The sequence below is a fragment of the Agelaius phoeniceus genome, chromosome 5 (assembly GCF_051311805.1).
Source record: "Agelaius phoeniceus isolate bAgePho1 chromosome 5, bAgePho1.hap1, whole genome shotgun sequence".
Classification (NCBI taxonomy): domain Eukaryota; kingdom Metazoa; phylum Chordata; class Aves; order Passeriformes; family Icteridae; genus Agelaius; species Agelaius phoeniceus.
In genome coordinates this window covers 35149521-35165627 of record NC_135269.1, presented here as the reverse complement: position 1 = coordinate 35165627, position 16107 = coordinate 35149521, and the positions used below count along the sequence as shown (strand labels likewise).

Genomic DNA, 16107 nt, shown 5'->3' with positions numbered 1-16107 from the left:
TCTGCTTTAACCTCACAGTGCTTAAACTATCCATTCTATTCTGCTCTGTTTTCATTGAGAATCAGCCCTTAGCAGCTAGATAACGGCCTGTTACTGAAGATTTCTTCTTTTCACACACTATAATACATCTTTTCTCTTCCAAAGAGATTTTTGGAGCTCATCAAATTCCCCTGCTACAGAACAATGCATCCGTGTGCTTTCTCTGAAATAGCTTTTCTCTTCACAGAACTTTGAAATGCTGACTTATTTATTACTTTCTTCTAAAGAAAAAGCAAACTATTTCATCAGTCATGTTGAATGCTTTTGTTCTTATGTTTTATAATGTAGGTATAATCTCTGGAAAGCTCTTAGCTACAAATCTTTTAGAGGAAGCCAAGATTTTCTTTAATAATTAGTTCTGCATTCATTATAGAGGACCAGGCTCTTGCAAGTAGTGCTGGAATTATCGTTTGAGTCCAGTCCCGTGTTTACATGCTTTCATGAAGAAGAAATGCCCATGTCACAAAGCAGAAACACATGTACTGAAAGGAGCTTAAAGGTCATGCTAGCCTCCCTACATCATGCTTCTGTTTGGCTCAGTACCCTCTTCCTTCTCCAGAGCAATTCACTTTGATCTAGAAATTGCAGAGGGCAAAAAATAACCAGCTACCAGAAGATCTAAATGAAGTTCAAATTATCACTTGTTTATCCTGGCTGCTCCTCTTGAGCAGTATAAGGCATGAACCTCTTGCTGTGTATCATCCTCCTTGTAGGCCAAGTTCACCAGCCAAACAGTGGGTAGTACATGACTTCAGAAGATGTGTACCCTTAGTGCTGAAACTCTCCCCACCTTCAAGTCTGCTCTATCACACCCAGAAGGCCACAGATCACATAATAGCAGAAGTTAGATTTTTCAGCTAAAAGTTTGATAAAGATGCATAGTTTTACACTAGCTATGATGACCTTAAAAAAAGTGGGAACTGAACACATAACTAATTTTCTTCATTCTGTGACAACAGATAATCCTACTTTCCTATGCAAATATGAGCAATAAGTTTTTTTTGTTTTCTGCTTTAAATGGATTATGGTTATAGAAGGGGTGTTGACCAATAAATGGTGATAATTCCATACCTGAATATAGAGGTTTACAGTAAACTAAATAGGAGAGAAAAAAAGGGAAAAGAAGGGAGAAAAAAAAGGAAGCCACAAAAGAACAAAAGTTGAAGCATTCAATTAAACAACATGACCATCAAGAAAATAAAAACTGAAACATAACAGATTGTTTTTTAAATGATATCAATAAGTCTATGCAAAGAAGAACTCTTTGCTTATTCAGAACTTCTTTCTTTCTGTGTTAATGTTAACTGTATAGCACTTAGTGTACACTCAGCCCTTCTTTTGATGTCTCAGTTGGACAATTAACTCAATCAGCTAAATCTAGAGGAAAACTTAAAATGTGTGACAACATGCTCCAAGGTGTTTAACTGTTAGAGACTTAACTGCAATAGTAGTATCTACTGGGCTGCATTAAAAACAACATTCTTGTAACCATCCTGTAACCAGTGAGCTGTTCAGAGTGTTCCAAGTGTAATTACCCGTAGGTTAAGTAAAATTTGCTCAAGTTTCTATCCACAAACTGAAAAACTAAATTATCCTGCTTAAACACTTTTGATGAACAGCACTTTCCCCTGAACAGGTACTGAATCAGTGGTTTAAAACAAGGAGCGCTGTACTGGGTCAGAAGAAAGAAGTGCCCAGAACAAAATTGGGAAAGCCAGCAGTAGCAATAAATCAGCCTTGCCTATTAAGTAGGATTTCTAGCTCCCTCAGGTTGTTTTGGCAATAACACAAACCTTAGTTGCCCTCCTGCAGGAGTAAGTGGCTAATGAGGCAGAATGATCTATCAATCACTGTCTCAGTCAGAATGCTGCTGCAGACTGTTGTCCAGATCTAGGGTAGATCCATCCCTCAGTATAAAAGGGCATGATTCTCTGGGGTATGCCATCTGAGAGAGGCATGCAGAAGGGCTGCTTTCAGATGCAGACCAGGCATATCAGTTGGCCTCAGTCCACCAAGTTTCTTTCAAACCTGTGCAGAACCTCCAGGAATACTCATGACGCAGAAGAGCCATAACGTCAGGCAGAGACACCAGACTGCTTCTGTCATCCTATTTATGAAAGCAGAGCAAATTGAGGTTTTGGGTTAGATTAGAGAATTCCTGATGCTGTGCTTATGAATACCTATGCTCCTTCCATCCTCGGACTGTGTCACAGCTTCAGATCAAGCTTCCTGTACAGTATTCGGAGGATGTGAGTACTTCAAAATGGGTTGCTCAGCAGCCAGCATGCTGAGTGAGAAGCTGTCTAGTCAGCAGGGTGTGCTAAAAACAGAAATGACTCATAAATCTTGCTTCTTCTCTGAACTGCCTCCAGCACCTTCTAAGAGGTGATGCCAGAAGACAGGCATGCAAGTCCTTTTTTTGCAAAAGCTGAACAGTGATGACTCTTCCCTTGGAAGTAGCAACACTGGGTATGCAAAACCCAAGTAATGAGAACTCACTCATTGAAGATAACCTTAGGCTTAGTCGTGTCATCTGTCCAAGGGAATGCAAAGCTTTATCATACAGGCTTTCTCTGGTCTACAGAAGAGAAGGGAATATGACCACACCAAGCATTTCCATGCACGAAAAACCCTAAAAGTGTTAAACCTATGAAAGTCCCTAAATTACCATTTATCCTTAACTTTATTTCAACAGCACCAAAAACCAAAGTTTTTCTATCATTTTGTTACTTCCTCATCTTTATTCTGGAGTTTTGTTCTCTAGTATTGCTCATGCATGAGCTGGATGCAACATTCTTGTGGTTGGAATCCTTGCTAAACTGATTATCTGAAGAAATAATTGCAGAATAAGCAATAGTTGTACTAACAGCAGAAATCAGTGCTTATATTAATACTTTATAAACTGCCTCATTTTAAGGTTATCAGTTATTAAAAAAAAATTCGGATATGCATAAGGGCATCTTTATAAAAGATGTCTTTCCAAAACACTGTAGGGAATGCATGGTTATTAGCCTCAAATTAGGATTTTTTTGCTTTCTTTCTTTCAGTAGAAAAATGTTTCAAGTTGGATATTGAATGTCATGTAATTAATTGGTAATTTTCCCTCCTGCTGTGTGCAGAAGGCTATTGGATGATGGCACAGCATTCTCAACAGGAGGAGAAAGTGTCAGTCATTATGGGACAATTAGTTTCAATTTTTGCCATTTTACTTCCATGTGCTGATAAGATTGTCTTAAAAATCTGTGCAGAGTAATTAACCATAAATATCAACTAACTTTTTTTAGAGAATATTTTAACTTAAGACCCAAATCTAAGTGCAGATGCTTCCTGTGTCCCCATATTCTTTCCTGCACTGGTAACATACAAGAAACAGTAATTTTCATGTAGCTGCAATTAACAGAACCTGTCACAATCAGTCAGCTTCTTTTCATGGTTTTGCATTATTGTTCCTGATTGCAGTACTGCAATGATATGGCTGAAGAAAACCCTGAAAAATCTTCTTGACAGCATCACAACTTATGAAAATTATGTATTTTCCCCATCTGTTCACAAGTCTTGGACTCAAACTGTCATTGTTTGCTGTCTTGCAATAATAGTAGCGTATAATTAATGCTCACCTGGGAGGAATATACCTCAGATATGTATTTAGAGAAAGATGTATTTGTGCTCACATGGGTACTTTGCACATGTCTGATTGAGATCTGTGTGATGACATACTGAGGTTTTTTAAAACTAGAATGAACGTACCTGAAAATTCTGAATCTTGATCATACAGAATTTGCAAAGTTTGATCTACTAAATTCACTCACATGGTATTTTTCCCATTAGTACACTAGAGTGATGCATCTAAAGCTTTAATGCCAAATACCAATGTTTGCATTTTCTAAATGCCATAAACATAATTTTATCATAGCATCTGAAAAACTAGCTGAACTGTTGCCTTTTCCCACCTACCACCAAGCGATGTGGCCCAAATTTCATGAGCTTACTGTGTGATCTGTAGTAAGTTCTCAAAGGACTTTGAAGTTCCATTTGAAATTGCATTCATGATGCAGATGAGGAATACAATCTTACTGCATTTCCCTTGCTTCCTTAGCTTTATAATACTGTGGATGTAATGGTGAAAAAACACTCGATGATGAAGTTCAATGTGGTACTCATTAAATTCAGCATATATGACTGAACATATGTAGAGAGCAGATCCTTCTCAGGAAAAAGGTGCCATTTTTATATAGTCACTTGTCAGAATCACATTCTGAGGTACCAGTTACTTCACAGCCTAAGTCCAAGGCTGAACTAATATGAGAGATAGCCCTGAACTGCACATCTCAGCTCATCCCAGTTTGGTTCCCTAGTGCATGTACCCAGTTAATTTTGCTAGCCCCATCGTTACTGATTGCAGAAATTGGGGCATATAAGAAATACTAATAAAAAAGAAAATTCAAAGGGCAAATAGTGAATTTAAGGCTGTGCCAAAGCAAGAATATTAATAACATTCTCTGTATTATTTTACCATTTCTGTTATGTTGTTCCTTGTGAATTTTACTGTGTCATAGTTAAGCTCTATGGCACTTCACTAGTTTATAGACTTTATTGGAGCCATTGATTGGACAGGAGCCACATATGGGAGTATAGATTGATTTTATGCAATGTACACAAAAAAAATGTATTGATGTAAAGGGCTTCATTATTTGTAAGATTACTCTAAAATGATTTTGGAACAGCAAGAACACTCTGTGGACTGCATTTGAATTTCATGCTTAAATTCAGTTGAACACTAATTTTTATATAAATTCTTTTGTCTTACACTGCTGTATGAAGGAAGTCTGGAAGTAAATACCAGGGGAGTAGAAACGCAGATTGCAGCTTCAGGAAATGAGATGCAAGTGTGAAAGATGACAGAATGATCATGTGGGAGGAAATTACAGTAGTTTCTTTCTTTATTTCCCTTATTTCTATTAATAACTAGCTATTATCAAGGAGCTCAGACATTTTAAAGCAGCAATTGCTATAGCAGATGAAGAGAGAGGGTTTAAATTGTACATACTGTGAAGCTTTGACAGGTAAGCTCACTGCTGCTGAAACATTACAATAACATCAACATCCAGAGACACAGGGCTCTCTCCTTCCTCGTTACCCCTAAGTATCAAAGAATCACATGACTAAGAAATATCATATACTTAGAGGAAAATAAAAGTTTCAGAACATGGTCAGGTGTTTATGTAGTGAATCTTGATTTACTTTGACTTTCTTGATATCCCTCTTGACTTACTTTGCAGTATGACCTTAGCAGAGATATTTCTCTGTAACTGCTGTGAATTCTCTGGCTTCCATGTGCTCTTCTGCATTGCAGGAGCAGAAGTTTGAAGCGCAGTCAAAAAATTATGGCTTTTAGCTGCAAAGAAAATAGTGTCAACTTCACTGCTCTCAGTTAAATTAATTGTGGTCTTATCAACAGCTTAAGGAGTGAATCTGAAAATACATCTTGCATATCTTGGTACTCCAAAATACAGTGATTAGCTTTTCATAGATTGCATATCAGACTCTGGTGCTTCCTGAAAATTCAAGACAAAGTTTCTCTTCCATAGACTTTAGTATAAAATATTTCAAAGTCTTACACTTCAAGCAGTTCTGCCATATTTAATAGATGGGTGCACAAGAAGCTGAAAGAGAAGCCTGCAATTTGTGCTGTGGGCAGAAGAATTTGCTTTCTCCAGTGCTCACAATGTCCATATCCCTCCCAAAAATTTGCAGGTGATTTGCTGTCCCTGGACAAACTGTTTTCTGTGACATTATATGGTTAGCTTTGAAACATGCTTAGACATGAAATGCTCCATTATAATGATTTCAATTAAATAAAATGGTTTTATTGTAACAGAGAAATGGGAACTATTCTATGCTTATTCTTGATATTTTCTAGATTTATCAGATATACTAAAATAGTGAATTAGGCTAAGAAGAGTACACAGAGACTTGGCTATTATTTTGATACAACTCATATTCAAATAATAATTTGCAGTGTGAATATTAGACTGGAAATCTGAGAATATTTCACCTTCTCATGAGAATTAATTATATTTGGCCATCAAGTGATTGTCTTTCAGATGTTTTTCTAAAAATATTTGTTCTTATTTTAAGTGAATTCTGGAGACTGATATGGAGCTCATATCTAATAATGGAAAGATTTGTTTCCTGGTCCAGGAATGTGCTGTAGATAACTGTCAGCCTCAAAACTTAAAGTCTTTGCTAAGTGTCAAAAAATATTTCTGCCAAGCTCTCCTTCTCTTTGCTGCTTTGGGGTTGCAGCACTTCTGCCTGACTTGGTATGTGACTGCTGTTCTTCCCCCACACTTGCTTAAAGTTTGGCTCAGATGTCTCCCCCTCCATGTACTGGATCCTCATCACTCCTGGCTCACCATCTCACAGTTCTGTTTATCTGCAACACTGTGCTCCTCCAGCCTGCTCCAGGACAAATGATACTCCTTTGGCAGGACATGCAGGCATGGGCATTTCTTAAAACTGAGCAATAACATAGCCATAGGCTTTGGGGAGAAGATTTAGGTGCTTTATCTTGTTTATTCAGTTCATTCAGCCAATTGCTATTTACTGTGGTGTTAGCAGCAAGCATTGGAAAGCAGTGTTAAAGAGCTGATGTACGGATGGCATCTGAGAAGTCTCAGTTCATGTTTTATAAATGGCAGCAGGAGAAGTGTCTCTTTTCCACTGAAAGAGGTGCAGGGATCACTCTGGGGCAGGTGGGGATGTTGCTGGTACATTTCTTGTCCCTTGATAGGAGCACAGAGAGGACCCCTGAATTCTCATACCAAGGTTCTTCATCAGAACTTTTTTTTTCCTTGTGAACTGTTGGCCTTTCATGTACCTTCTCTAAAGTAGTACTAAATCTGGATTGCATTGTAAATCTTTGTGGTAGCCATGAAAAGGATGTTTTGATACATCTTTGCCATGACCTTCCATTCTTCTGAAAATGTACTTACAGTCTCATCTTTATAAAAGGCCAAGAAAGTCTCTTTTCTGAGCTTGTCTTTTAAAATAAGTGTCCTTTACTGAAGTTACAAAGATAACCTATTTCATTAGTAGGAAGATGAATGAGCAAAAAATGTATTATTAACATCCCTGAATGCTTAAATCTAAGAAGAGATCCCTTATTGTAGGTACCTTTAAACATTCTGCTAATGATCCCATCTTCTGGTTAATTAATTTCATCAAAAACACTCTAATGGAATGAGGTATATTTTCAATGTGGTGCAAACCTTTCTCTGGCAATACTGCATTCTTACCCTGGCTATACTGGCACTAAAAGCTAATAGTTGCTTTCTCTTTCAGTGCTCAGGTGCTGTAAACAAAAATTATCGAGGGACACAACTGTGAGATTTTTCTTCTTTCTTGGAGAAGTTTTGTTATTATATTACATCCATTACATTGGATGTGACTGATGAGTTGAACATATTTTGTATGCTGAAACAATAAGCTTTCCAGGAAATCCCATTTAACAGTATAGATCCCAATTTACATCTTGAGTATAGTCAATAGTTCTACTACAGTTGCAGCATTAAATATTGAAAAAGTGATGACAGTTACTTCTGAAAACTTAAACTACTCATAACAACACTATAGTTGTATGTTTGTATGTTTTTTAATAATTTCACTAATTTTAATTTTTAGTATGGCAAAAAAAAAAGAGAGGCAGTAAAGTAAAAGGACACTTTCCAGAAAATTTCTCATTGGGAGGTAATTATTTGGTCAGCGTGGGATGCCTGACCTGTTTACTGTCTCACTGCACGCAGCTTGGATTCAGCAGATAAGAGGAGAAATGAGCAAATATAAATTGTCTAAAATCCACCATGTAGAAGGAATGTTGCTGATTTTACACCTATAAGATTATGTATTTAGCAGCCGCTGTGGTACACCCACTGTAATTTAACCACATAGAAACACACCAATTAACTTTTTTTTTTTTTTTTTTTTTTTTTTTTTTTTTTTTTTTTTTTTTTGGTAAGGCTATCATAATTCTCCCCGTGAATTTCCAGAAGGTGATACATTGTTCTTGACTTTTGCTCATTCCAGAAAATCCCCCTTCTGTGTAAATCAATGTGGGCGTCCCATCTCATTAATTTTCTGACTATTCAGTTTATTTTTTAAAAAAGTTTGAAATTTCCCATGAGATTAGTCTTCCCAAATTGTCCACATCTTACTTTGCATATGCCAGAATGTTTGCAGACTGTTGCCCTTTGAGCACATTCTTTCAACTGTGATTTCCAGAATCTGTTCAATGCTCTGTTCAATTCATCCATGTCAGAAGTTTTATGCCTCTTTACTCTTCTCCTAAGAGACATTGCTGCTTTACAATTTTCTTAAGAGGTGCTTTCCAATGGCACTCTCTCCATCAGGATCCATACCAGCACATACTAGGGCAGTCAGCCAATACTTTGTACCTCCATAACAAAATCCCTTGCTTCATACAAATCTCCAGTGTGTATATGTGTTTTCTCAAATGCTCCATTTTCAGAGGAAACTATGTTGAAATTATGTAGAAGTTTGAGCTGATAATTCATGTTTGTCAGAGTTATTCTTGCATAGGGCACAGTAAAGCTCGAAATGCCTGGTCTCCTCAAGGGTTCAACTGGATTTTCAGTCAACATGTACCTACTTCTGAATAGAGATAAGCATTACTTTAAAGTATTCCATGTGTTTGTCCATTGTGTCATTTTGCATGTCTTATAATTACTGTATGGCAGTACTGGCCAGTGAATGGGCAGTGGTATGCCAAAGAATTGATGTGGTCAGGAAATATAGTCTGTGCTACATTTTATAGAAGCTTGGAAGTGAAATTGTCATTTTCTCTGCTGATATAGTAACCTCCTCAAGCCAGGTCTAATAAGCTCTCAGAGGCCTATAACACACCCAAGATAGCTTAGCTACTCTTGGAGGCATAAAAATCAGCAGGACAGCTTCTGTTGCAGTGTTGGAAACAAAAAGGTTTAATAAAAGGCAAAATAACAAACAGAGAAAGACTGAGCTAGGTGCCAGACCTTCTTGCTCCTGGTAAGTCACCCTACAAAAGTGATTAGTTTCTTTGTTCACTCCTTTTTCTAGTTAATTGCCCATGCAGGACTTTTTGACTTCTGTCCAATTAGCTATCCTTAAGTTTGAGGTGAAGTCCCCTAAGCCTAGGAAGTGTTTTTTTCACCTAATCGAGGAGAGAAACTTCTGGGCTTCTTTCCTTTTTGAGGGGACAAAGGATAGTGTTGTCACTCCATCAACAAGAGCCACACTCCTATATTCTACAATTAAAAATGTACTCTTATTTATGACTGGATGTTGCACATGAAACATATAATATTTCATACATAGCACTATAAACGTTGCAGTGAACATTGGACTGAAAATCATAGTTGAGTGGAATGACATTTCATTTTTTAACTTAAAAGACTTTTTTGCTTGCAACTACCATTTCATAAATGGCAGAGAATCTGCTAATGATTTGTAGATCTTTACCTTCAGCAATGCACTGCAGCACTCAAGTAACCCCGTTTTTTTTAAAAGGCCAGTTTAAATCTAATTATTCTGTATTCTGCAGTCTCTAATACTACCATGGTGCTTATACTGTTATTGTGGAAAGCTGCAGCATTTCACTTACAAAAGCCATCAGATATTATAAGCAAGTGGGCACATACTCTTTGCAGAAAGCTTTTTCTGAGTCAAGATTCTTTTTTCAGCCCCTTCACACCTGTTTGAAATAATAGGACAGTGTCACTGGCATGTAAAGGTCGAAGGTTCTGTGGCAAGTCTCAAACCCTTTGTGCATGCCTCATTAGACGTAGTGACCTCTAACTGCACTAGGAATTTACTGAGGATTGTTCCTGGACATCACAGGAATATTCTTTTTGTTGGTTTTTTCCTCCTTTTAAGTAAATCAAAGTGTAATTCCTCAAATTTGTTCTTTGAGTATATTTTCAAAATATAGTTCAAAACCTAGAAGCAAATAAATTACATTTGCCTTAATTTTTAATTAGCTGAAAGTCGTCCCTGCAAATTGTGTCTTCCATTGCTAAATAAAATAGTCAACTGCCACGCCTGAATTAATTAAGCAATATATTCTAATTAAGCAATTTAATTTTGATTTAATTATAATATACAACTTTCCTTCTGATTTAACTGACATTCATTGACAAAATGCTATAACATAAAACAGCACTAGTGTTTACAGCTTATGACTCTGCATGTTTTCCTTCATAGTGTTTGGCATTCATCAGAGCATATGGAAAAAGTCTCTTAGTCTGGAATAGCTGGTATTTTATTTGTTACCAAAATTATGGACTACTAGATTTTTTTTGTTGTTTTGTGAGGCATTGGGGAAATACAGATACCTCGGGCTTGAGCCAAATTTATGACTATTAACTGGAATCTTTCCATTGGCATTGGTCTGCTTTTAATAGTCAACTGCTCCCATGTTGTTGCAGGGAAATAGTTAACTATTTCACATGCTCATGAAATATTTATAGAGATGTATTGTATACATATTCTGTGTCAACATCAACATGATTTTATATTAGGCTAGGGACTTGAGAGCAAGGACAGAAGTGATGGGTAGGCAGGGAATACCACTTCATTCACTGCTGCATCAATAAAATTGCTACAAAATTTTCACTAAATTAAGCAATACCAACCCCCTATTTTGTTAAAATGTTTTTCATCATACAGGAGCTTTGGAGAATGGCTTTTGTATTCCAGACTATGCCCGTGTGCAAACCCCTGTTTAATGATAGGAATGGTGAGGATGATTTCAAAAAGTTCATTCTGCCTGCAGTCAGGCCTGTGCCCTCAGGTCTTCATGACTGCAGACTCATAGAATTGAAGCTGAAGGACAAAAAGCCAATTCTCCTCTTGATTTAGTGATTTAAGCACTCTTAGCAACATCCATGAAAACAATCATGTAAGACAAGAAAGGTCATGATTGATAATATTGCATGCAGTCAGGTGCTCTTATACCCCTTCAATTTTGATGTGTTATGTTTTATTCCTATGTTGGTGTTTAAGTTTCTCAGGAAAAGCTCAAAGGCCAAATGTCTTTTGAGGCTGAGAGCAGTTGTACACTCAGAGCAATAATGAATGTTTGTTATTTTTCAAACCCTTTCTCCTTATGTTTTCTGAAATTATTCAGATCAGGACAATGTTTTCAAAAACTGAATAAGCATTTCAGCTAGCCTTCCTGTGTTGCAGGAATTTCTATCATATCTTCTCATCTTCATCCCACTAGCCCAAAGTTCTTTGCTGAGTGACTGTGGTAGGCTGACACTGGCTGGGTGCCAGGTTCCCACCAAAGCTGCTCTACCCCTCCTCTCCTCAGCTGGACAGTGGAGGATCAAGATAAGAATCAGTCACCCATTGCTGTCACAGTCAAACCAGACTTGAATTAAGGAAATTCCCTTTATTTATTACTGATCAAAGCAAAGTAGGATATTGAGAAATGAAACTAAATCAGCTTCCCTCCCCCCTCCCTTCTTCCAGGGATTAACTTCACTCTGGATTTCCTCAGCAGTGCAGGGGAATGGGGAATTGTGGTTGCAGTCAATCATGCATTGTCTCTGCCCTCCCTCCTACTCAGGAGGAGGAATCCTCACCCACTTTGTCTGCCCCAGTGTGGGATCCCTCCCTCCAGGAACTTCTCTAATTTGAGTCCTTCTCATGGGGCATAGCTCTTCACAAACTGCTCCAGCATGGTCCCTCCCTCAGGGTGCTGTCCTTCAGGAGCACACTGCTCCACAGTGGCTTCTCCATGGGGTCACCAGTCCTGCCAGCAAACCTGCTCAGTGCAGGCTCCTCTCTCCATGGGCCACAGCTCCTGCCAGGACCCTGCTCCAGCACAGGCTTCCCACAGGGTCACAGCCCCCTCCAGGCCTCCACCTGCCCCAGTGTGGGTCCTCCCCAGGCTGCAGGTGGATCTCTGTTCCTCCATGGACCTCCATGGACTGCAGGGTCCCATCCTGCCTTACCATGGGCTGCACCACAGGCTGCAGGGGAATCTCTGCTCCAGTGCCTGGGGTACCTCCTGCCCCTCCTTCTGCCCTGCCCGCAGTGCCAGCACGGCTGCTCCTCTCACTTATTCTCACTCCTCTTTCCCAGTAGCTGTTGTCCAGTAGTATTTGCCCTTTTTAAATCAGTTATCCCAGAGGTGCTGCCACCATTGCTGATGGCTCAACCTTGGTCAGCAGTGGTTCCATCCAGGGGCTGTCTGGAATTGGCTCTGTGGGACATGGGAGAGGCTTCTGGCAGCTTCTCACTGATGCCAGCCAGTAGCCAGCCCACTGTTAACAGCTGGCCTCGCACACCCAACACAGCAATGTACATTCAAATAAAGGTTATCCAAAATGCCCATTAAACAACATGAAATTAAAAATATGCTGATGTGGGATTATGCTTGTGACAGCCTCATGGATATTTCAAAATGGCTGCATTTAGACTCCTTACAGATGTTGTATTTTCATGAATACAGTAAGACATCTGAATAATTTAAGAGAATATTGTCAGTAGCAAGTGTCACACAAAATAACTGGAAGGAAATTTGTCTATTTTTACTGAAGATAAAAATGCATGCAAATCAATTTCTATTTAGTACACAGTTTTAAATAGGAAACAATAGGTTATTACTTTGATAGGAAATCACCAAGTGTTTTTATTATGTCCTTATTACCTTATTTATTTCATATGTAGAAACTCTGTCCATGATCCACACCTCTGTAATTCCCACAGAAAAATAATTATGTAAATACATGGAAATTTGAACATAGGGGCATTTATTACCCAATTTGCTTATACTTTCAAGCTGAAGAGAAAATGTGAATCTGTATGAGATTTTTACAGGAATTTTGAGGCTTCAAATTCAGCATTTCCAAAATGCAAACCATTGGAAAACCGCTCTAAGCAATAAAATTTTTCTGGCTGAAATTAACCCTGCAAAATACTTTTCTCTCTTGTCTAATAAATATTTTATGAAGAACCTGAAACTATATGGAAATGAAGTAATATTTACCCAGTAAGCAGGAGAACCAAGTGATATTCTGCCTATTTATTCATTTCTTGATGAGAGATACATTTCAATTATATTACCTTATGTTTTTTTGTTCTTTTTTTTGTTTTTTTCTTCAAACAGCTTACCCAGGAGTTAAAATGGTGAGTGAAAGTCACCACGAGGCCCTGGCAGCACCGCCAGCAACCACAGTAGCAGCAGCCCCTCCAAGTAATGTCACCGAGCCAGCCAGTCCGGGAGGAGGAGGAGGAGGAAAAGAAGATGCATTTTCTAAGCTAAAAGAGAAGTTCATGAATGAACTGAACAAAATTCCACGTAAGTAAAACTTGGTTGATTAAAAAGCTGCTGTTGGCAGACTAGGTTTAATTTGACATTTTCTTCTTTGACATTTATTTAGACAGCATACTAAACGTTTTGTAGACAAAGCTGGAAAAATCACAAGATTCAACTGGTTTTGTAAGTTCCTCAAAGTTAACTGAAGTAGAAAAAAATAGAGTAAAACTCAAATTTAATTTATGTCTATTCTTGGTATGTCAGATTAGTTTGGTGATTTTTACTGATGAATTACTGCTGAATCATTAAAACTGAAACTAGAGAACTTCACTATGGCTGTGGGACCAATAAGTAAAATGTTTCCTATCAGAAGTACTTAAGGTTTCATGTTTATGACAAATGTGCATGGCCATATTTCCTTAAAGCAATATTTGGCCAGAACTCATACATATTGAGAAAACAAGAAAACTTTGAATCTGTGGAGATTAGAAAACATTGAAAGAAATGTGACAATTGAGTTTTAACAAGAAAACAGGTAATACATCTGTAATGTATGAAGATAGCTGTGCTTTTCCACACTAGTTATTCTAGCAGATCAGCCACTGAATGCTGTTTGCACAAGTTCATGTACCTATGCTGAAAACGTAAAAGTATAAATATATATTTCTGTGAAGCTAATAGAAATAAAGTCAGCAGGGCTCTTTTGGTCTTTGGTGCTAGAAAGAGGTATTCATTCAAAAAGGTATTCATTCAAAGTTGAGGCCTCAATTTGTTCACATTAAAAAAAAAATACAAGCATTAACTTTGTGCTGCTGTTTATGATAACACTGGGGTTCTTGAATCTGTTTGATATGTTCTACTCTACATGCACTGGTATCAATTATAGGACTAATTCCATATTTTCAATGGCATTTCGTATAACACAGACAAAATCCTTTTTGTTACTGGCAGAAAAGTTACCTAATGCTACCAACAGATCATTTTGGCACTTTTATAGACAGGAAGGTGAAGACTCTGTGTGTGTGTTTTAGTAGCATGCATTAGAAAGCAATTAAATCTGTAATAAGTTCTTCTTTACAAAAAAGTAAATGTAAAATATGTCCAGGGAAGTATTTTAACATATGTAAGAGTTTTCATTTTTAGATTTTTTAGAAGGCTATCCTTTGTGTAAAGAAATGTTCTGTGACTGATAAAGTCAGATAATAAATTCAAATATTAATCAATTTTTTTTATCTCTAAATGAATCTCGGCAATGTGGCAGGTGCAGTTTTTGATAAATTGATAGGAAACAGCTTTGCTCTGTCACTCAAAATTCCCACTTACCTCTAAGGTTATAGAGATAAGAAGTTTGTGTGCCATTATTTTGGTGATCTGTGCAGTCCAATGCAGACCATACTGAAATGAAATTGTCTGATGATGTCATGGGAAATCAAAACTAAAGAACAAAAATACAGGAATAAAAAGAAAAAAAATGAAAAAACAAGACATTGAGGGACAGTCAGAATTGGAAACATTTGTCTTGTAATTTTTGTCTCACCATGCTATGTAAATAATGTAGATGAGACTTTTATATAAACATCCTCTTATTTTTAAACTTTGATTTTAACTTCGCAAAGGCATGAATGGCTTCCAGTATAAGGAACTCTGTAATGGGTTGGTGTAGGAAAAGGTTTGTGGATAGAGAGAAATTTGGAATGCCCTGCTGCATACTTTTTTAAAACCAAAATGAAAACAAGTGGAAAGTCCAATCTGGAGAGTCTTTTCAAGTTGAACTGACTAAAACTTCTGTTATCTCTTCATGAAAGAAGAAAGCCCCTACTGTTACATAATGAAAGTGCTTACTTAGAAAAGTATATTAGGCCATAAGACAAATCTTATTTCTTATGAAATACATCATATTATTTATTAAATAAGGTACCTTATGCTGATAGTGACACCAGAATTTATTGCCACCTTCTTAGAAATCTGGTCTCTTATCCAAGATCATGCAGTACTATTGTCCTGGAGAAATGAACCTAAGGTAGTCACAAACCCCATGCCAGATGTCTGCTCTTATTATAGAGGCTGCAGATGTGATTGGATCATCCCAGGATCTCTATCAAATGCTGGGGCCATTTAGTGTTGCTTTCTGCTGTACTGGGGGGGGGTTGCCATTTCAAGAAGAAAGCTGAATGTTCATTGTACTGCAGAGGGGCAAGGAACATATGAGGTGTTTTTGAAGTACTAAATATGAATTAGTGCCATTGACATAGTTGAGCATTTTATATTCCAAATAACTTTCTTTTGCCCGTTTTCCTCAGTAATAAATCCTACAAGAAGGGACCACATTACACACATCTGTATGTATTTTTCAATTATAAACTAACATAAACACAAAACAAGTAAGTTTAATTAGGCCATCTAAATAATACTGGGGACAGGAGGGCAGAGACCTCATTTCCCTGTTGGAAGATTATAGCATTTTCTCATGAGTTGTTCAGTTTATGCCAGTGGGAATTTGTCGGTGTGGTGTTTTCATCGTATCACAAAAAAAGTGTAATTGTGCTAGAAAACTTTTCAGGACTTACCTCTTACATCTGGCTGCAAATTTTTTTTAGAATCTCACTTAGGGCAGAATGTAAATTAGTACAAACCAAATTGTTTGTATAGTGCCTTTTTGGGAATTTCTTGCTGTGTGAGAGAGAAGAACTATGGTGCATGGGCCCCACTGGGGACAGCAGAGATTCTTGGAAGTCCAAGAACACTCC

At 37.6% G+C, this 16107-nt stretch overlaps 1 protein-coding gene across 5 annotated transcripts in view; it reads left to right on the top strand.

Moving 5' to 3' along the window:
• Positions 1-16107, top strand: part of SYT1 (synaptotagmin 1) — a 333663-nt gene that overhangs the window by 195938 nt on the left and 121618 nt on the right. For all 5 annotated transcript variants that reach the window (XM_077178796.1, XM_054631800.2, XM_054631799.2 and 2 more), the window contains one exon: positions 13211-13402. In XM_077178796.1, the coding sequence (XP_077034911.1) occupies positions 13228-13402 (175 nt within the window). In that variant the 5' untranslated portion in view covers positions 13211-13227. The remainder of the gene's footprint in view (positions 1-13210; positions 13403-16107) is intronic.